General features: G+C 44.1%; 1 protein-coding gene across 3 annotated transcripts in view; it reads left to right on the top strand.

Moving 5' to 3' along the window:
• The window catches only part of shank3b (SH3 and multiple ankyrin repeat domains 3b), a 52,637-nt gene extending 32,970 nt beyond the window's left edge, over positions 1-19,667 (top strand). For 2 of the 3 annotated variants that reach the window (XM_080757924.1, XM_080757925.1), the window contains exons 19-27: positions 1,522-1,654; positions 2,206-2,295; positions 4,701-4,831; positions 5,830-5,914; positions 6,479-7,063; positions 9,058-9,360; positions 10,265-11,342; positions 11,795-11,824; positions 14,135-19,667. In XM_080757924.1, the coding sequence (XP_080614050.1) occupies positions 1,522-1,654; positions 2,206-2,295; positions 4,701-4,831; positions 5,830-5,914; positions 6,479-7,063; positions 9,058-9,360; positions 10,265-11,342; positions 11,795-11,824; positions 14,135-14,732 (3,033 nt within the window). In that variant the 3' untranslated portion in view covers positions 14,733-19,667. Of the gene's footprint in view, positions 1-1,521; positions 1,655-2,205; positions 2,296-4,700; positions 4,832-5,829; positions 5,915-6,478; positions 7,064-9,057; positions 9,361-10,264; positions 11,343-11,794; positions 11,843-14,134 lie in introns of all 3 variants that reach the window. The other variant, XM_080757926.1, reaches the window with a different exon arrangement.
• The last annotated feature ends 2,338 nt before the right edge of the window (positions 19,668-22,005 follow it).

Here is a 22,005-nt window from a genome sequence, read left to right as displayed (position 1 = left end):
GTAAAACGGGACAGCTCTATACCCGTACAACCACAGTACAGCAGCAGGGGAGTCTGTGAATGGTCCAAGTAGATTTACAACAAATACTGTATATTACTGACCGGACCATTATTGATGGACACTGCAATGCTCAACGCAAATCCCACTCCTCCCCCCCCCCCCCCCCCCGCGCGCACGCACACACACACACACACACACACACACACACACACACACACACACACACACACACACACACACACACACACACACACACACACACACACACACACACACACACACACACACACAAACAAACAATATCATGTGCCAGGGGTTCATGTGAACTGAAGCAGATGAGCACACTCCTTTTAAGAAACAGGATAGAGAACGAACGCTGGTTTCCCTCAGATATCTCTGAGCAAGGGACTTCCAACAGCTAATTAGCTGTTGCATAGTCAGAGGCTATAACCCTGAAGCATGTGCTTGTATTGCACACAGTGTCCCTATAGTATCTCAGAGATATCTGAGGAAAGCCAGACTTTACTCCTGTTCTTTTTGTCTTTGTTATTTTCTTCTGCCAAATATTGGGGCAACATACAGTAGGGATGCTAGTCTTCAAGTGGTTAAAAAAGGGAGTGTAAACAAGCTTTTGGAAAACAGTATCTCATCCCATTTAGACCAAAGTTTGAGTCTATATGTCTTCTAAATCCTGACAGTTTTCAGAAGAACTTACATTTCTCTGTCAGTGGTTCTCAAACTATGTCATGTCTTTTGTCAAGGACCCCCAGAATTATATGTAATTGGCTGCCGACCCCCATCCAAAAATATGTTGTTCCAAGGACCCCCCCAGACGCAAAGATTTGAGTTAAAAACGTTCGCTCTGTAAGAATATATATTCAAAGATTCGCGACACATTTTCACTATTTTTCAATAGTTAAAGTATAACACAATGGGGGGTTCCCGCCCAGAATGGGTTAATCCCTGACCAATGCGGTTGTTGGAAATGCTCCCTACAAATTTCTGATCACAGGAAGATTATGCAGTGTTTTTAATGAGCACTTTTCATCAGGCTATCTATTAAAAAACACTGCATACCTCCTGGAGATTCTGACTTTTTTAATAGACCTAACTTTTCGAGGAAAACAAGGATCTCAAAGTTACTCCTTTGGGCGCTTTTACTGCAGTGGGAGTGTTACTGTAGTGTACAGTATATGCACTTTGCTTCACTGGAGGTCCACTGGAGCGGATCAAATTCAGGATAATTATACTACTACTATTGCTGTGCCAGTTATAGTATAGTAGACTCTTTGCATTGCATGTGCTTCAGCCATTAAACATTGTGTGTACAGTTGTACGTTGTTTTGTAATCAGGGGATCATTGAAGATCTGAAATGGAAAATAATAACCCGCCTTTTACATTGTCAACAGTAACAGAATATGAATGATATATCTGTGTGTGTGTGTGTGTGTGTGTGTGTGTGTGTGTGTGTGTGCGTGTGCGTGTGCGTGTGTGCGTGTGCGTGTGTGTGTGTGCGTCAGGTGAATGGGTGTGATGTGGTAAAGGTGGGTCACAGGCAGGTGGTGACATTGATTCGCCAGGGAGGAAGTCGTCTGCTAATGAAAGTTGTCTCAGTTTCCCGAAAGCCGGATTCCAACCTGCTGAGGAAGAAAGGTGTGTGTGTGTGTGTGTGTGTGTGTGTGTGTGTGTGTGTGTGTGTGTGTGTGTGTGTGTGTGTGTGTGTGTGTGTGTGTGTGTGTGTGTGTGTGTGTGTGTGTGTGTGTGTGTGTGTGTGTGTGTGTGTGTGTGTGTGTGTGTGTGTGTGTGTGTGTGTGTGTGTGTGCGTTTGCCACATGTGTCTGGTACGTAAATCTTCAAACCTGCACTTATATCTCGTTTTAAGAACGTTGGTACCTGTATTTGTGTTTGTTTAACTGTTTGTTTGTTTGGTGGCGAGATAACTTGAGAACAGACGGGCAGATTTAGGCTAATGATAAGGAAAAACATGGATACATGTAGAACTAAGAGCTATTGGTGCGGAGACAGTTGAGCCTTATTCTACAGTAGCCTATGTATTAAATGTCTCTTTAGAAATAGTGTATCTGCTCCAGATATATTATAGAGGTTGAGCTGTTATGCGACCGACTCGGTTGTATAACTTGCATTGTCGCCTACAGCATTTTTTTGTTTCCTCTATCCGTGCTGTGTGATGTGATTGGTTAAAGTTGTTGTAGCCCCGCCCCCTCCAAAGAGAGCACCGAGCACATCGTTGACGCTGCGCTCCAAATCCATGACCGCCGACCTGGAGGAGATAGGTAAACACACACACACACACGTGCACGTGCACGCACATGCGTGTACACACACACATATACACTGTGCTGTTTGGAATTAAATAAATGATCAACATATTTATTTATTTTTGTATTATTATTTAGAGTAGCCAATTATTTGTTACCCCCTTTTTATCTGCAATTAAGTTGTTATGCCACAGTCCTACTGACTCACCTGCCAGTTAGGAGCCCCCACCGGGAGGACGTACAGTAGGGCCTTCGTCCTACTCCTCCCGCCCAACACTCCCTACTGACAGGTGCCTCCCCCAGCCCGAGAAGTACATCCCACCCACCCCTGGCCTCCCTCCCCCGAACACGGGCCAATTGTGTTCAAAACTTTGTATAGACGCCCGACATAGTCGGATGCACCACTGTGGATTCGAACCCACAACTATTCACCTATTAACAGGAATTTATGCTGAACCATCTGTTCTTTTCTGAGCTCAATTGCACCCAAAAAACCTGAACTTTAAACACTTAGTAGATTGTCTGTGGTCTGAATAGTTAGGCTCAATCAAGTGCTCTGATTAACAGTCCACAAATCCCATATATGACATAAGGATTTACCAGCAGATGTCAATGTTGAGGGATTTTGCCTGTTTTCATTGGAGCTCAAAAGGCTTCAAAACACACAGAGAAAACCCCAGACCACAGAAAATCCACTCAATGTTCAAAGTTCATGTTGCTTGGGTGTTATTGAGGTCATAAAACCTAATTGAATGACGGAAAATGTAAATACACGGAAATGTATACGTCATGAAACCTTTACATTTTACAGTCGATTGTTATGATTGTACACAAAGTGACATTAACGGTAAATCATTTTGTCGGAGCAGCCAGAAGAAGAAGATTTGGTGAGTGTCTGGTCTGTCCTTGGCTGTGGTGTCGATGTTTATGTTGACATTGTTATTGACGTAGTTGATGTTGACTTTGGCTTCACTCACACCTTTCGATCTAGCATACAACATTGACGCATGCTAGACGTAAACAAAGGGTAAGTGTCATGGCCGCCCCAATGCATTTCCAATGGAAGTTACATGGTTTGACACAACATTTTTGTTGTACGGCTTTCGGCTGTGTTTCGACTGCCCCCCTCCCCCCCCCCCCCTCATACAACAAAAATGTTGTGTCAAACCATGTGACTCCCATTGGAAATGCATTGCGAGCTTGCATCAGTAAACAAGTATCATGCATCAGCTATACATCAATCTGTTGTGAAGGTGTGAGTCGGGCCTTAACGTTTTTTTATGTTGGCGTCAGCGTTGTTGACGTCAGGATTGTTTGTGTTGTTTTTTTGCTGTCGACATTGTTGATGATGACATTGGTTGTTGTTGATGTTGATGTTGTTGACATTGTTATTGATGTCGTGGTTGATGTTTTGTGATGTTTCTTATTGATGGTGTTGATGAAACAACAGTGTTGTCTGTAGTAGTTCATAGTACTGTGGTGAACACAGCTATGGGTTCATTTGATTTAGATTACCCAAGTATGTGTCGCGATGCGACCCATTGTGATCTGCTATTTTCAAAAGATTTTGTACATATTTTGAACTTGTGAAATTGTTTCATTCTGCAATATCAGTACTTTTACTTTTAGTACTTTATAGCCGATACTTTCATACTTTTACTGAAGTAAAACATTTTAGTACTTTTTCCACCACTGCCTATTGGTTTCTGCAGAGCCGTTTTGAAGCCATTTTTTCAGTGAATTCAAATCCACCATTTTGGAACTTAACAGTCCCGAAAAGCAACCGGAAGTTAATGCTATTCACTGGAAGATAGGACAGCGAGCGGGGCGGGTCTTCACTCTTTAGAGACAGTAGAAGCTCTAGAAACATACCCTACTTTATAGCATATTAGAAGTTTCACCCCTTCTAGTGGGCGAAAAGGAACTCACAGCTTGCGAGCCGTTGACTTGTTTGATTGCCCCCCTCCCCCCAATCAAACACAAGTGTTTGGTCAAACCACGTGACTTCCATTGGAAAAGCATTGAGGCGGCCATGAAACACGGACAGCACAGATTATGTTCGGCTGATATGTGTGTATGAAGCCTAACACTGCTGTGTGCCATATGTCTGAAATGTAAGTTTTTGTGGCAAGTTTGGAACAGATTGGCGCATCGCTGCACCTGGTGGACTATTCTCATGGCAGACCCCTGAACATTATGTATAGCACGCAATTGCCTCATTCATCAAACTGTGAAATTTGTGATTGATTTAAAGCTAAAGCTAAATCAATCAAAGCTATATATATATTCTGGATTTTTTTTAAATATATTCTGGAAAAATATATTTGGCCATTTCTGCTTGTCAACCTCACAAGACTAGTGAAGAGTTTATATAAAATCAATATATATAATTTATTCATTCGTTTTCTTTTCCCCACCAGAGAAACTGGATGAGATGCTGGCCGGAACACAGGAAGTGGTTCTGAGACCCCGCCACACAGAGCCTGATTTTAAAACGGCGACGGTCAAACAGCGACCAACCAGCCGACGCATCACTCAGGCCGAGATCAATGTGAGTCCAGCAGCTACAAACCCAATCAGAACCCAGCAGCGGATAATCCTTCATTCCATTTAGGCTATTCCATTCCAAATCAGTGGTCCTCAAATGTTTTCATGCTAATGAGACCCCAAAATGTGCCATTTTGTTTCAAAAAGGTCTGCTATTTTTTGAGAATCACTGTTCTAAATCTTAAACGTTTCTGAAAAATCACACCTGTGTGAACTGAGCGGTGCAGGCTCTGTGTGTGTGTGTGTGTGTGTGTGTGTGTGTGTGTGTGTGTGTGTGTGTGTGTGTGTGTGTGTGTGTGTGTGTGTGTGTGTGTGTGTGTGTGTGCAGACATACAGACACACTCGGTCACTCATTGGAGCAGTTTGCACCGCTCAAAAACGCACGTTGCTATATATATAGAATCTAAATTGACATACTGCTCACACACTGCTTACCCGGCTTTAATACAGTAGCTTAAGGACCCCCTGTTTGGTATGCATAAGGAGTGTTACAGGTCCATTTGGTTCCATTTGTACAGTCTTGGAGGTATACCTATACTATACCTAAGGGTCTATTTGATTCCTAAATATCAATCCTAGCTAATTTCCCTGGGGACACCCTAGAGCCCCTTCAATGACCCCTAGGGGTCATTTTAGTAATACAAAAATAAGCTGATGGTTTCAGAGATTTGTAGAAAGTAGAAACCTAGCAGTAAAACACTTTCATTTATATGTTTAGGCCAGTAAGCCACTAACAACAGATGTACTTTGAAAACCTTAAAAAATGTATGATTTCATGTCCAGTGTTGTTTCTTTTTCACCACTTCCAGTGTTAACATAAAACTTGCCGACCCAAAATAGGGACACAAGCTTCATGTGGATAATGGATCATTCAGTACAATGTACTGTTGTCAAATGCTCTAATGCCACTTTCATTGGACTTCAGATTTATTGTTTAAAGTATTGTTTACTCTAAAGTGTGTGTGTGTGTGTGTGTGTGTGTGTGTGTGTGTGTGTGTGTAGTCTCTGTTTGAGCGACAGGGTCTGGCGGTTCCACCAGCTCTAGAGAACACCGTGCCAAGAGGAATGTCTAGAACCAAGTCATTTGGTAACACACACACACACACACACACACACACACACACACACACACACACACACACACACACACACACGGATGCTAATTCTATCCCATGTCAAGTTTTAACGCTTTACTGAAATCATATGTAATCATACCAAATAACACAGTCAAATATTATATGGACCTAAAGGAAATCTAAAGTCAAATTGGAAGTGTTGCAAATACCCAAAAAGCAGTGAGGATGGGTTCTACTACAATAAATATAATACGGTATGACAAATGATGTATAGAATCTAGTCAATCTACGGTATATTGCTATACCTGAATATACTGCAAGTTATTACAATATACATGATCAATGCAATATACATTTATTCATGATTATAAGCTATTAACATGAATTAACGCAATCTATATTCATTTCTGAATACAAGGTATTAACCATGATGTGTTTATTTTGTGTTGTCAGGAACACCAGGCGATGACAGGATCTCCGTATTAACCATGATGTGTTTATTGTGTGTTGTCAGGAACACCAGACGATGACAGGATCTCCGTATTAACCATGATGTGTTTATGTTGTGTTGTCAGGAACACCAGACGATGACAGGATCTCCGCTCTGATCGGCGAGAACCGCTTTCCTCGGAGCTCCTCGTTGACGGACAGCTTCATCCCCCCGCCCCCTCAGATGGCCCCTCCCCCTCCTCCTTCCCCGTCCTCCCCCTCCTCCCTCTACCTCCTGGACTCTGGGCCGCCTCCCTCCTTCCTGCCCCCGCCTCCCCCGGCCAGAGGGGAGGCTCAGAACCGCTCCAGCTTCAAGCCGGGCGCCGAGCCCGTGAGGCTCCACGAGTTGTGCGACTCGCCGTCCAGAAGCCACGCCCACGCCGAGCGACAGAGGAAGGCGAGGTCCATGATCATCCTGCAGGACTCGCCCACGCCACACATGACCGCGGAGACACACGCGCCGCCCTTGGCGCACCCCTTGACGCACACCTCCACGCACACCTCCACGCTGTCCCTTCACCCCGCGAGCCCTGGCCAAGGCCACTCCCCTCTGTCACGTCGCAGAGGCCGACCAATAGAAAACCCGTACGCTAACGTGGGCCAGCAGGCTCCGCCCAGTAAGCCCCAGAGGAGGAAGTCACCGCTGCTCAAACAACATCCTGTGGAGGAAGGTAAGGATCAAGATGAATTAGTTAATTATATAAAATAGGAGGCTATTAGTGCCACAGGTTATTACCCGTAGGGGGCTTGGGTGGCACAGTGGGAAACATATTTACAGTATATACATACTGTATATATATATATATATATTGCCACAGTGCACGTAATCACTAACTATACCACTCTGCACCCCAATGAATCCATTATGACTATGCCACACACAACTAATGCTTCACTGGGCACATTTATTACATTTTATTAAGAATTTGATGAACATGGGCACCGCAACTCTACGAACTTGTTGAGTTGTCGTAACTTTGACTTACTCTATGGCTCTGGGTTAAACCTCTCCGCCAATAGTTTTCCTATATGATAAAACATTGTTTTATAAAAGAAATGTCACGTACGTAGTACATATTTTTCCAGTGCATATGGCAGACCTTTTTGACGGATTTGGAAGAGATTTTGAAGGTCTGTTTCCAAAAATGAACCAGTATTTAATGTGTAAAATCTATGATATTTAACATTGGAATGAATGATCCCGGCTGGAAAGTGTCTAAGTGGGAGAGGGCGGGGCTTAGCTAAAGGTGAATTCAGCGATGTGTTTGTTAAGCTGTTTTTTTACACTCTACCGTGTACACACTCTACTTGGACGGAAGCGGAAAAGAAGCGCACCACATTATGTAGCAACGATTGGCAACGATTCAGGAGTCCCGAGTTGACGTTGGCAAGTTGGCTCTCTTCACTATCACATCTTCTCATGTACAGTGCAGCGCACAATGTAGATGAATACCAATGAGGTGCCAGCCAATCTGCATGCTGTATGCACTCTCTTGGATTGGAATTGGGACCTGTAACTGTTTTCTGCCAACCTTTGTTTATAATGCGTTTCGTTGCGGTCGGACAGAAACCTAGTATCTCCATATTTCAATTTTATTCAGTGTCTCACACAAAAGTAGCAGAAGTAGCCGATCTATCTCACAAGGCGCTGCGGTCCTATTTTTACATTTTGAAAGTGTGGGTTGCAAGTATTAAGAGCTTGTGAGTAAATAATAACTACATAGGATCCATTAGAACACAGGATCTTTATTTTCCTAAGTAACAGTTTTGGGCATACAAGGTTTCTTCCCGACAGCAACAATTTGCTGCTTGAGAGCTACTATATGCAGCTCTCAGTCCCTGGAGTGGGCTGTGTAGGGGGCGGGGCTGTGTCTTTGCATTTTTAGTGGATGTCAGGACAGTGGCATTCGATAGTAATGACCGCTGGCATTTGCTGATGATGAGAAATAAGGCAATCACGCATAATGATTTTGGCAGCAGTGAACGCAACTGAGCGAATGCAGTGGATACACTTGTTCTCTCCGTTAAAACCACAAACAGCACAGCACGAATCTGCCTCAAACTGAAACAGAATAGGCTACGTTGGCATTGAGTCCTCATTGACCCGTTTGTCCAACCTATAATTGTGTTATTTAAGCATAGTCAGGCATACAGTAGGTGTCATAGTATATTATTCAACAGTGTGCCGTTGTTTCATTTTATAGATTGACTTAAAAGTACACTATTGACAAGCATAAGTATATTCACACTTCTGCATTGCCTAATCTTGAAGTGCAATAGATGCTCCTTATCTGAACCTCATCTGAAACAAACCGGAAACTGTGAAATGTGTTCAACGTTCACTTAGTTCTTGTAGTCAAAAAAGAACCATCTGACTCCTTTTTGAGTGGTGCAACCACTCCTACAACCAGCAATGTCCGTGTTCACCTATGTATGTGTTCACCTATGTATGTATGTATGAGCACCAGTATGAGTACCAGTAGGGGCGCTGTTGTGTCATGCAGAAACAGAGAGAGAGAGAGAGACAGTGCTGACAGACTGTTGCCTGCTAATGAGAGAGAAAGAGAGAGAGAGAGGAGAGGGGGGGGGGGGGGGAGGGAGAGAGAGAGGGGAGTTGCACCACTCGGTTCACACGGGTGTGATTTTTTCCCTTTCTGCTTGTCAGGGAGCGGTTCCAAAGAACAAGACGGAGGCTCAGCGTTGTGCGTGGACCTCAGCCACCTCAGCCCCAGCAGGGCGGAGCTGTACCAGCAGCAGGTGCTCTCTGAACGCGCGCGGGTCCAGGGGCGTCGATCCTCACTCTTCCTGTCTGTGGAGGGGGCGGGGTCAGACAATCATGCCCCGCCCCCCCTCCTTACCCTGAGCCATTCCATGGACGATCTGGGCGAGCTCCCGCCCCCTATTCCCGTGCTGTCGCCCTCCCCCACCCCACACACCTTCCTGCACCCGCTGACTGGAAAACCACTGGGTACGTATAGCAAACCTGTTCACGTGTAGCAAATCTTTCCAAGGACACCCAAATAAATATGTACTATTACTGTACTATTCTTCCCCCGTCTCAAACCCACCACAAACCCATTACATCAGTTTACTTAGAAGTTAAGTAATATACTATATACCATTGCAAGTGAGAGATACAAAATACAAAAACAAAAAATCACGAAAACAGACAATCAATGCAAATTAACAAGTATGCCAAAAGGATAAATAAATAAGGAAATATAATCAGAAACAAGAACAGCTAGATGAACCAGCAATGCATTCTTGAAAGCATTGAAAGAGGTAATTGATCTAAGGGACAAGGACAGGATGTTCCAATCTGCTGGTGCTTTAAACTTGAAGGCACGTCTCCCTATTTCTCTTGAAATACTGGGCACAATGAAAAAAAGATGTTGGGTATGTCTTAGAGAATAAGTAGATGTGAACTGGTTCAAGAAGGTTTTTAAATAACTAGGATAATTGAAATAAAAACATTTGAACACATGCATGATTTACAACGGTGTCGTCAGTGTGCAGTAAAGAGACGATCCACGCCGCTGACGCTGTTGGCGCATCACCCAATTTACAATTTAGGCATTTAGCAGACGATTTAACTTGTCCTCCTGCGAGGAAGTTTGGTAATCAAATCAAGCGCCTGCGCCTACCGTGCTGAGCATGCTCAGCTGGGCTTCATGGCTATTTGCATTCAACGACGTTGTTGTCACCAATAAATCCAAAAAGCAGACATTTTCTCATCTGAGGGGGGTGAAGGACGGAAGACAGGTTCTCAACCACACGCAATTCACATGCACAGTTGATAGATATAGATATCTGTTATTATTATTGAAGTCCATTCTACTAATACTGGATTGAATCTCTTCTCTTATTCCCAGATCCCTCCTCTCCTCTCGCCTTGGCTCTTGCTGCACGAGAGCGAGCGCTCACGGCCCGAACGCCGAGCCCCGAGCCCCGCTCCAAGCCAATGTCTGCCTCGTCCACCCCGCTCGTCAGCCCCGACGGCAGACACAAACGCACCCCTGTCCCCACCCCTCAGGGCAGCCCCGAGCCACGGTCCAAGCGCCCCGTGCCCCAGACGAGCCCCGAGCAGCGCAGGAAGCGCACCACCCCCCAGACCAGCCCCGAGCCGAGGCACAAATGCGTGACTCCGCCCCTTTTCCCCGACGGACAGGTGGTGGAGCGCCCGGAGACGGAGGGGGGCATGACGTCGTCGGCCGCCCCCTCCCCCGAGCGCTGGAGACCCGCCCCTCTTCCAGCGCTGGCCAACGAGGGCCAGTCCGCTCTGATTGACAGGCGGCGGAGCCTGACGATTGGCAGCTCGGAGGAGGAGAGCGGGGCGTACACGGTGACGCTCCCCCCGGCGCTGCTCTCCTCCAGTGACGAGGAGACGAGGGAGGAGCTTCGCCGGATCGGCCTGGTTTCTCCGCCCCTTCCCTTCGCCTCGCCCCCGCCCTCCCTCACCCTGTTGCCCCGGCGAGGGGGCGAGGGGGGAGGGGAGGGCTCGGAGGACTCCCTGCCTCCCTCCATCACCCTGGCCCCGCCCCTCGGCCTTCCCCCCACCTCGCCGCCCGCGGTGTCCCCCACCTCCCCGTTGGTCCTCAAGCCCCGCCTCCGCTCGCCGATTGGGCGAGGCCGCTCGTCCCTCAGAGACCCCCTGATGAAGCAGTCGTCAGACAGCGAGCTCCTCCCCTCGTCCGCCTCCTGCTCCGCCTCCTCCCAGCAGCCCCGCTATCTTTTCCAGAGGAGGTCCAAGCTGTGGGGGGAGGAGCCGGGCCAGGAAGGGGGAGGTGCCATGCAGGGGACGACGGCCTCTGCTCTGGATCTGACCAGCAGGGCGGGCTCCGGGCTGGATCTGGCCAATCGGCTGCAGCTGCTGAACAAAGACTGTCACTCCCTCGGGGAGGAGCCGAGCCCTCTGGACCCAGGTCGTAGGTCACCGGTGGGTGGAGCCAGGTACACTGAAACTATAATAATACTACAGATTAATACTAACAAATACTACAAGCTACACCTACCGTAATACCAGGGGAGATATTTCACTGCTACACCTACCATACTACCAGGGGAGATTTTTCACTGCTACACCTACCATACTACCAGGGGATATTTCACTGCTACACCTACCGTACTACCAGGGGAGATATTTCACTGCTACACCTACCGTACTACCAGGGGAGATATTTCACTGCTACACCTACCGTACTACCATACTACCAGGGGAGATATTTCACTGCTACACCTACCGTACTACCAGGGGAGATATTTCACTTATTAGCTTCAGGGCACTGCTGCTTGTAAACCACTGCACATGTGTTAGTCATATTGTATTCACATGCGTGCGTGCGTACGTGCGTGTGTGTTTGTATTGTTTAGTAACAGTTTGTATGTCCTTTTTGTCATTGTAGGAGTGTGGATGACAGTGGAGAGAGTAAATCGTAGGTTTTGACTCCTGGGTAAACATTCCTGATTTTAACTAATAAATCCCTTGGAAGTTATTAACTAACCTACAGTATGACTTAATCAACTGCCTCCTGACTTTTATACTACCTTACAAACAGGAGGAACTCATTTCTGACTACAGTTCTACAACTGAAAACATATTTAAACAGGCCTGCATCATAACAGAGGTGTTGTGATCTCTGATTGATTGCCCATCCAGTCAGTTCAGTCCGGTAGGTTTTGATAGCATTGCCGCGGCCTGGCACATAATTTTGGACGTTAAATGAATGCGGTCCTGTACATCTTCATAACATCTGTTACAGGTGTCGGAAACTGTCAAAGGTCACTCAAGAGTAGACCCTTCACTGCCTCGCAGTGCACCACTGTCCCGCCAAACCGCAAAATAGTAGTCGGATGTCAAGGGTGACATGTTAGGCAATATGTAGGACCAATATCATGTCTTACACAAATATGAAATTCCCATTGACAATGAATGGAGAATTTACATCGTATGTGTCTGAGCAAATGTTATGGCCTGATGTACGATGATAAGAGCGCCCCTCACTTCACACGGGTGTGATTTTTACTATTTAACAACCTTTTTAAATGGTTCAAAAAGCCGATCTACAAGCTCACAACGTGTCGATTTAGATCGGCTAGTTGAACTATTTTAAAATGTGGAAAATAAGTTTAGAGTTAAGGGGTGACACAAGATATAGCCCTTAGTATTTGAAAAACGTTCTACGTGTGTATGCATTTTCAAAGCCAATTCCAAGCTCAATGCCCTCCCCATTCTTACCATAACCCCACCTGAACTTAACCATACTAACTGTGCCTAACCTTAATCGATTTGGTAAAAGCATATTTCACTAGTAAAACCTTGTATTACCAACCATTGATGCTACCACTACGCCATGAAACTTACCCAATGCATGATTGACATCTAATGTCAAAACTGATTTTGTTTTAACGCCTCTACTGAGGACAGCCATGGCCAGAGGCATTATGTTTTCGTATGTCCGTCCTCCTGTAATTATGTGCAGGTATGTCCGTCCCGACCGTCTGTCTGTCTGTCTGTCTGTCTGTCTGTCTGTCTGTCTGTCTGTCTGTCTGTCTGTCTGTCTGTCTGTCTGTCTGTCTGTCTGTCTGTCTGTCTGTCCGTCCGTCCATCCATCCATCCGGTGGTGGAAAAATTACTAATTTGTTTTACTTAAGTAAAAGTATCAATAGCGCAATGTAGAATTCAAAATTAGCTTGAGTAAAAGTACAGTTTTTAACTGTTAAAAAAACATTTGAAAATAGCAGATCTACAAGCTCACAATGCGTCACATCGCAACGCATTGTGAGCTGCAGATCGGCTATTTTAAAATGGCCGAAATGTACTGTATAATAAGTGCTGAAGTGCTTAATGTATGTTTTGTAATAATAATTCAAGTCTAAAAGTAACTAGTAACTAGTAACAATATTTGGATCCGAGATGTAGTGGAGTAGAAGTAAAAATTGGAAATGGGAAATACTCAAGTAAAGTACAAATACCTCAAAATTGTACAGTATTTAAGTAAATGTACTTAGTTACTTTCCACCACTCCGTCCATATGTCCGTACATCCCAGTCTTGAGGGAATCTCATCACATTTGGCACAAGTGCCTCAAGAATGAACTGGTTAGAAGTAGCTGGTCAAAAGTTGATCTCGGGGGAATTTCACAACGTTTGACACCAATGTCCACTTGGGCTCAAGGATGGACTTATTAGCAGGCAGTCAAAGGTCAAGGTCACTGTTGAGCCCTATTAACCCTATTGATAATTCAGCTCAGTGGTCTTGGTGAAGCCCTGAGATTGGAGGTTGGTGTTTGATCCCCAGACGGGGCATACCAAACACTATAAAAAATAGCACCCTAAAGTAACTCCCTGCATGGCACTCAGCATCAAGGGTTGGATTCGGGATAAAGATCCTTGCAGACAGATATTTGTCTGTGCTTTTCCACCGGTTTTCTGAAAAATGGCAGCAGTCTGCAGGGACTGTAAATGAGCATAATGTTTAGGTGTATACTTGTACATCATGGCTGTGGGATGTATCAAACAGCTTCACGCTACAGAAACAGCAGAGAGTCGTGACCTATAGGCCACATGGCTCGGTAAGGCTTAATATCACTATTGTCCATTAATGGGCCCCCTCTAAAATCAGTCTCAAATCCCCCATATTGCACTGGCTCTAGTTGGTTATTAGTTATAAAGTCAGTTAAGTAGTTAATTAAGTAGTTGGTAGTTATTTAAGTAGTTAACTGTGTGTGTGATTCATCTTCCAGGCTGTTCTCCAGTCTTGGAGAGCTACACACCATTTCCCAGAGAGGCTACACCAGCTACACTGTCAGACCAGGATGTCGCTATCCAGTCACCCGTCGAAGCCCCTCCCCTTCCCCCTCACCCTGCATCGATAGGCCTATGGGACGGAGCTCCTCCCCCTCCTCGAATTGCTCCGATAGGTCACACCTGAGCCACGGGCGTGGCCTGACCATGCAGAAGTCGTCCAGCCTCAGCCTGCCGCCGGAGCCCAAGGAGGTCCGCTTCGTCATGAGGAGCGCCAGTGCCCGGACGCGCTCCCGCTCGCCCTCGCCCTCGCCCCACGCGTCCCCCTGTCCCTCCCCCGTGCTGGGGGGTCCCCTGATGGCGCTGCGGCCATTCAGACAGCGGCCCCTGAACCTGTGGAGCAAGTACGACGTGGGCGACTGGCTGGAGAGCGTGGGCCTGGCGGAGCACCGGCAGCGCTTCCAGGAGCACGAGATCGAGGGCTCGCACCTTCCGGCTCTCACCAAAGACGACTACACGGAGCTGGGCGTCACCCGGCTGGGACACCGCATCAACATCGAGCGCGCTCTCAGACAGCTGTTGGACAGCTCCGCCTGACCCACGCGCCTCCTCCTCCTCCATCCCAACGCCTGACCTCGTAAAGCCCCGATTCCTACTCCGTCACACGACCGCGTCACCTGTCGGAAATAGCCCATCTACCATGTCTGCAAAAAAAATGTGAAAGATGTGGAATCTTTTTTAAACAACGCAAATCTTTTATTGGTTGTCACTGGCACAAAACATTTTCATACTTTCCCAAACTTCTTCATGTCAAGGACCTTGAGATAATAATTATAGTAGTCTTTATTGTCCCCACAGGGATATTTGTCTTCAGTCTGTTCAACAGAAAAACTATAATTTATGTATTTAGCCGCAGATCCCCATCTGAAAGTATTTTGTGCCAGGGACCCCAATGCAAAACAATATATATATATATTATATCACATTTCTTTTAAAGATATTTTGACATCCTCTCTACGTGACCTTGTAGGTCCGCTATTTCCGGCACACGACAGTGTCGCGCATCAGAGTATAAGTTAGGCTTAACTTCTGACCTCTCAACCTCTGACCATTGTAGAATCCGAGACAGTAGAATATACTTTGCATATTAATGAATTAATTCACTTTGTATCTTTTTATCGGCAAACAGAGTCTAATTAGCTTTGACGGGGCACAGTATTGTCAGATCAGCTTTGATCAACTGTTGTAAGCCGGAGATGATGAGGGGGCAGCATGACAGTATGCTAAAGCAATCATGAACCACCAATAATTACACAATTACTACTTTTGGATTCTCAAGTCTTGATTCTTGATCGTTTTGATTCTTGCTTGTAGTTGTCTCATTGGACAACAATACGTTGATGAGAGCTGATTTGTGTTCCTTTAATAGTATGATTATTTTAATAATTATGCACCATTCTGCACCCCTGCTGACTGAAGACGGTAAGGACGGGCACAGTATGGCTTATGACATCACAGACAGAAGGAGATCTTTAGAAAACACAATGAATAATACATATTTTCCTCAATGGAAAAAACAACAACATTGACTAGTTCTTCTGTTACGTATTGTAGTTTCTTATATTAATTCACCAACGTGTCAGCCTGAGGAAGCCATGTAGCTCCAACATGTGGTTATGACATTGATTTTCATTTATTTTTATTTTCGTTTTTCTTTTAGGTTTTATGACCTCAATTTCATCCACACAAGCTGAACTTTGAACATTCAGTGGATTTGCTGTGGTCCCATTTTCTCTTTGTGTTCTGAAGCCTTTTGAGCTGCAATGAAACATCCGTCAACAGTGACTCCTGGCAAATTGTTATGTCATACCGTATATGGGATTTACATCACATCACAGTCCACAGGCAAATCAGAGCACTTGTTTGAGACAGTAAACCCCAGACCACAGAAGATCTACTGAATGGTAAAAGTTCGGGTTTTTTGGGTGCAACTGAGCTCACAAAACCTAAAATAATAAGAAAAATTACAAAAAACATTTTTTTATGTCACCAGACCTTTAACATTCATAGGACAGTGGACACTGTTTATAGGGTTGTCCACAGCAAGTACGACAACTATAACTACTGTACATATCTCGTTATAGAATATCGTTCCAACTCAAGTGGATGGCGCAGTCATCACAACAACGACGCCGATGTCGTTGGGATCGTTTCCAGAGCGAGTTGATGAGCCATATAGAAGTACTCGACTAGCCAATTAAAACCGATCAGAGTTTACAGGACGTCATACCATATTCACCACGTGTTCAACATGTTTACAGAACGATCGTTCACATGGACGCTCGTCGCTCGCGTCATTGTCATAGTTTCTGTACTTGCTGTGCGCGGCCCATATAGCATAGTCTTCTCCTTGTTCGGTGTGCTGATCATTTGCACGTTTGTCTGGACTGTGATCTTTAATTATGAGGAGGGCTGTTCTCACCATGGCAACAGCAGTGGGTATAGTGAACCTATAGTGGTGCGTTCTCTCTCTCTCTCTCTCTCTCTCTCTCTCTCTCTCTCTCTCTAGAACCATTTTTCTAATCCCCTACTGAAAGATTTGATTTATAGGTTCAGCTGACGATTCAGAATATTATGAGCTTCTAAATAAGTCAGAACCATGTGATGATTTTCTGTTTATAGCTTGCTGGTGATTGTGAATTCGGTATGATTTGACAATGAATTGGATTCACTCAAAGGTCGTTTTTGCTAGATGTTTTGGAATTCGTATGATTTGCCACTGATTTTGAATTCAAGATGATTTGTCAATGATGACTTTGTTGTGATTGGCTGATTTCTGTTCTGATGTGTCTGTTTCAGGGAGAGCTTTAAAAGTGACATTTCACCAAAAACACATTTGATGTGCTCTGCTCATGAAATAAGTCTTACATACTCCAGGAACAGGTATGCCACCTTCTGAAAACCTTGGACTATTATACAGTTATGTATGGTGTCTATTGAAGCAACAAGGTCAATTTGTCACCTCAAGTAAAGGCATGAATGAGGCATCTGAATGGTTTTGATGCAACATACTCGCTGGCAATTTCCGTTCATTCATTTGTCATGTAAAGAATTAACCCCTGTAGACTACTGTACATACGTGAATATAGAATACATTCCAGACTGTAATACTACATACAGTAGAAAATACATAGAATGAACAGATTGTATTAATCAATGGATAGAAAATCCAGTATATAATGTACTACAGACTGGAATGAAATCCCTCTTGGAGAATCAGTGCCTGTGGAGAGTACAAAATGCTGTTCAAATGGACTATACAATTCAAATGGATTTTGGGTGAAATGTCGCTTTCACCGCTCCAGGTTCTAACCTGTGTATTGAGGGCTGATGGGAGAAGGTGCTAATTCTCTTAAGCCATCTGTACAGAAATGACCTTATAGGTACCCTTAACTATAACCTTTTATATCTACAGTACCTTGCACTTAAGACCTATAGGTTTAAAGGACCATACCTGTCTGTTCACCGCTCCAGCCCCATATCAAACATAAATATATAGACCATTTCCCCACTAATTGCGTTATTTTGTTTTAGTTTATGTTTTCTCCATGGTCAAAATGTTACTGACACAATTTAGCCAATATTGGTTAAACAGCAACGTTAACAAGTCATGAATACATACAAAATGCCTTAAAACAGAAATGACAACATATAATGGAATTCCTATTTAAGTATATACAAAAGTACATTTTCATGTTTTTTTGTGTTACAATTTAGACAGTTTCCAAACAAATTCAAAACATTGTCTGAATTATTCAAAAATAATGACAATAGCTGATGTATGTCGCAGAAATAAAAAAGTCAAGTACAGATATTCACATACTATAAACTATATTACTTACTGTAATAGTGAGTCATATGGGCTAACATGCCAGACCACCGGTATGGTCCTTTATGTCCTGATCTTAACTATAACCTTATATATCTACCTTACATTTAAAACCTACGGTTAATACCTGACCTTAACTCTCAACATTACTAACATACTTCATCTTAATACTTGGTTATACCTATAATCTAGTATTCTGTATCTACCATAGTATCTACATTATCTACAAAGACTAAAATATAATTTTCTCTAAACTCTGAATCAATCACAGCCCTGTGACCTTCCTAATAACTACAAACAGGCCATCAATGGAGTTTTTACTCCCTGCCATATACAGTACTGGCTCTGTCTCATTTGGAATGACACATCCTATCACCTTACTAGTTAGAAATAGTGCAGTAGTTCTCAGAAACTTTCATGTCAAGGGCCCCCAAATTGATATGCATAACGATTTGTCAACCTTTAAAAAAATATAAGAAAAAGGTCCTTTTATGCACACCTACAATGGACAGGTGCGTCGGATAACTGGATCTGAGAAGTAGAGAAAAAAGAATCCCGCACACTGTCTTCACTTGAGTTAGATTTATTGAGCAACGTTTCGGTCGTTCTGACCTTCATCAGGCATGCCTGATGAAGGTCAGGCATGCTCAATGAATCGAACTCACTGAAGACAGATTCTTTTTCCTCTTTTGTCCCTACAACCTTTAACAAAAAATAGACGAAACATAAAAGTCATAACAGTGTTTTAACTGTTCCTAGCTTTGCATGGGGACCCCCTGGACCTCCCTCAACTACCCCACTTTAAGAACCACTGCTGTAGAGTACCATACTGACCGAGTGCAATATACATACAAAAGTATGTCAATAGAAGAAGGAAGGCAGTTAAAATTCTAAACCAGATTTAATCAAACCAAGGAACCTACTGTACAGTGACTGTAGGATGCATCCTACAGTATGCTTCCTACTATAATGAGACGGTCCCAAGCAGCTACTGTATATTTCCTACAAATGTTCCCTACCTAGTTGCAAATGAGACGGAACCAGTCTCCTCCTGAGCCATAAGGAAGTGTCACTGGTGAGGTTCTGTTAGCAACTAACAGTATCATCGTCGCTGTTGGGTGGAAATCAAAAGCTGCTACTGTTATACTAAAATAACCTGTGTTCCAAATCCAATGGATCCAATGGAGTTATTTTGGTCACAAGCTCTTATACCTTTCATGGTTAAATATTTATAAACCAACAGACACACTTAACACTTTAACTTTCAAAACATTTCTAAACTATTTCTAAACTATTTTCTAAAGCCCATCTACAATACAAGCTCGTAGATTGTCTATTTTCACTACTTTTGCTGCACGATATTTGTATGAAGAAGTAGGGCATTCATTTATGGGGGGAATATGGAGGTGCAAGGTTTCTGCCCGACAGCAACGTTATGTTGATCGATCTACCCACCACCCTGGATGCTCATTGGTTTAAATAGCACGGGTGTGCAACCACCTCTTTTTATCAACTGTACCTGCTGATCATATTGGGCTATTGAGTTGATCAAAAACAACCATTATTGTTTGATGTTCATAAATATTTTCTCCCCAGATAATTTATCTTGCCTTTATCATTCATATTAAATTATTGACGCATTCTTTGTTACGTTTTATTATTACTTGACTTAATCCATGTGTGTTATTCTAATTAGCTGCCTATAATTATACATAGAAGCAATGGTGGTTTTCATTGTCTGTTGTTACGGCTGGGTGATCACGCCAACCTTGGAAAACGGCTGATATTGTGATGTTATGCCCCGAAAAGGTTGTTGCCCACCCCTCGTTTATAGTCTCGATTCTAAATTTTAAGTGGGCTAACCCACTTAAAGCCCACTAGGGCTAGCCCAAGTGGGAACCATCTTGTGCCCGCTGACAAGCCCACTTGAGGCCCATATTGTTCAGCCCACCTTCAAACCATATGGCACCCATGTCGGCCCCACAGAGATTGCAAAGTTGGGACCCACCTAGGGCCCAGGTAGAACCCACTTAAAACCCACATGGGCAACCCAGGTGAGAACCATCTGGTGCCCGCTGACATTTCTATATGGGTCCCATGATTCCATGCATATTCTATGGCGATTGGCGAGTCCGCGATTAGTTCTTGCGATAGGAGGCGGAGCCAGCAAAAAGCATTGCAAAAAGGTAATGCAAATATACATGATTTGTTTGTAAACTGAAGAACATTTTGGTTCGGTCAATGATTGTGTTGACATCATGACCCTGAGTGTGTGTGTGTGTGTGTGTGTGTGTGTGTGTGTGTGTGTGTGTGTGTGTGTGTGTGTGTGTGTGTGTGTGTGTGTGTGTGTGTGTGTGTGTGTGTGTGTGTGTGTGTGTGTGTGTGTGTGTGTGTGTGTGTGTGTGTGTGTGTGTTTGCTTTAGGTTTCAGGAGCTGCAGGTCACCAGGCTGGACTTTAACATCTGCGTTCAGTCAACAGGAGAGAAAGGATCTTAACACATGTTTATGTGCACCACATAGACACATGTTCATGTGCACCACATAGACACATGTTCATGTGCACCACATAGACACATGTTCAAGTGCACCACATAGACACATGTTCATGTGCACGACACATGTTTATGTGCACCACATAGACACATGTTCATGTGCACCACATAGACACATGTTCAAGTGCACCACATAGACACATGTTCAAGTGCACCACATAGACACATGTTCATGTGCACCACAGACCAGGGATTGTCAAACGTTTTATCTTGAGACCCAAAATAACCCGAAATTATTTTTTTCCCCGGGCCTACATAATCAATTAATAACTTACGTCCTACTTCAAAGATTAGCGAAAATAGCCAATATGCATGCAAACTGCGAGATTGTAGATCTGCAGCATCTGCTATTGTCACTGATTTATTTATTTAAACATAAAAAAGGGGATATATAGGCCATACTCGCGATCCATTAAAATGGGTCTGCAACCCCAAAAAGCCATTGCTTGGGAACCACTGACATACACATGCATGATGTTATTTTCTTTCTTTCTTCTTTTTTTCAGTGTCAGAGTTGAAAGGCTTCATTCTCAGAAAGGTCAGGGAGTCAAACCGGGTTAGTTAATCACTGACCAGCTCAACTTCAACTTCCCTTTATTGTCACATCACCAGTTTACAGCAGAAAGTATAAAAGTGTGGGTAAAATATTGATCTCACTGACCCTTTTGACGCCATCGATGTGGGCCCATTGGTGTGCGTCTGCCGTCTGCGTGGCCTAATGCATATCAAACCGTGGGCCCTTAAATGAAAGGGTTTGAGAATGATTTGGATAAGCCATGTTCTATAGTAGCCTATACAGGGTTAAATTTTAAAGGAGTCCTGCCCGTCCGTCCCGCCCATGCCAATATGACACACAGTATCAGCTGAGTGTCAGCTTATAACAGGTCATTCCATACTTGAAGCTACATCCTCACTGATGCAGGTAGGATCACTGGCGTGTGTGTGTGTGTGTGTGTGTGTGTGTGTGTGTGTGTGTGTGTGTGTGTGTGTGTGTGTGTGTGTGTGTGTGTGTGTGTGTGTGTGTGTGTGTGTGTGTGTGTGTGTGTGTGTGTGCTTGCATGTGTGTGGTGTGGTGTGAAAGAGAACAAGAGAGAGAAAGTAAGAATCAGAATCAAAATAATCAGAATCATCTTTATTGTCACAGCAGTTTTAAGTAAAAAGGTGGGTTAAATTAGTTCCCATCGTAATCGGGAGATCAAGGCAAGAAGAAAATTATAATTTGAAGCTCGTTCCACACACACACACACACACACACACACACACACACACACAGCACACTCGTACACTCTCGTAGCAAATTGTACAAACGACGCAACACACACACACACACACACACACACACACACACACACAGTCACACACACACACACACACACACACACACACACACACACACACACACACACACACACACACACACACACACACA

The sequence above is a fragment of the Protomyctophum bolini genome (assembly GCF_963924005.1).
Source record: "Protomyctophum bolini genome assembly, chromosome: 23".
Classification (NCBI taxonomy): Eukaryota; Metazoa; Chordata; class Actinopteri; order Myctophiformes; family Myctophidae; genus Protomyctophum; species Protomyctophum bolini.
The sequence above is the reverse complement of the archived record's forward strand: the minus strand, read 5'-3'. Positions and strand labels throughout refer to the sequence as shown.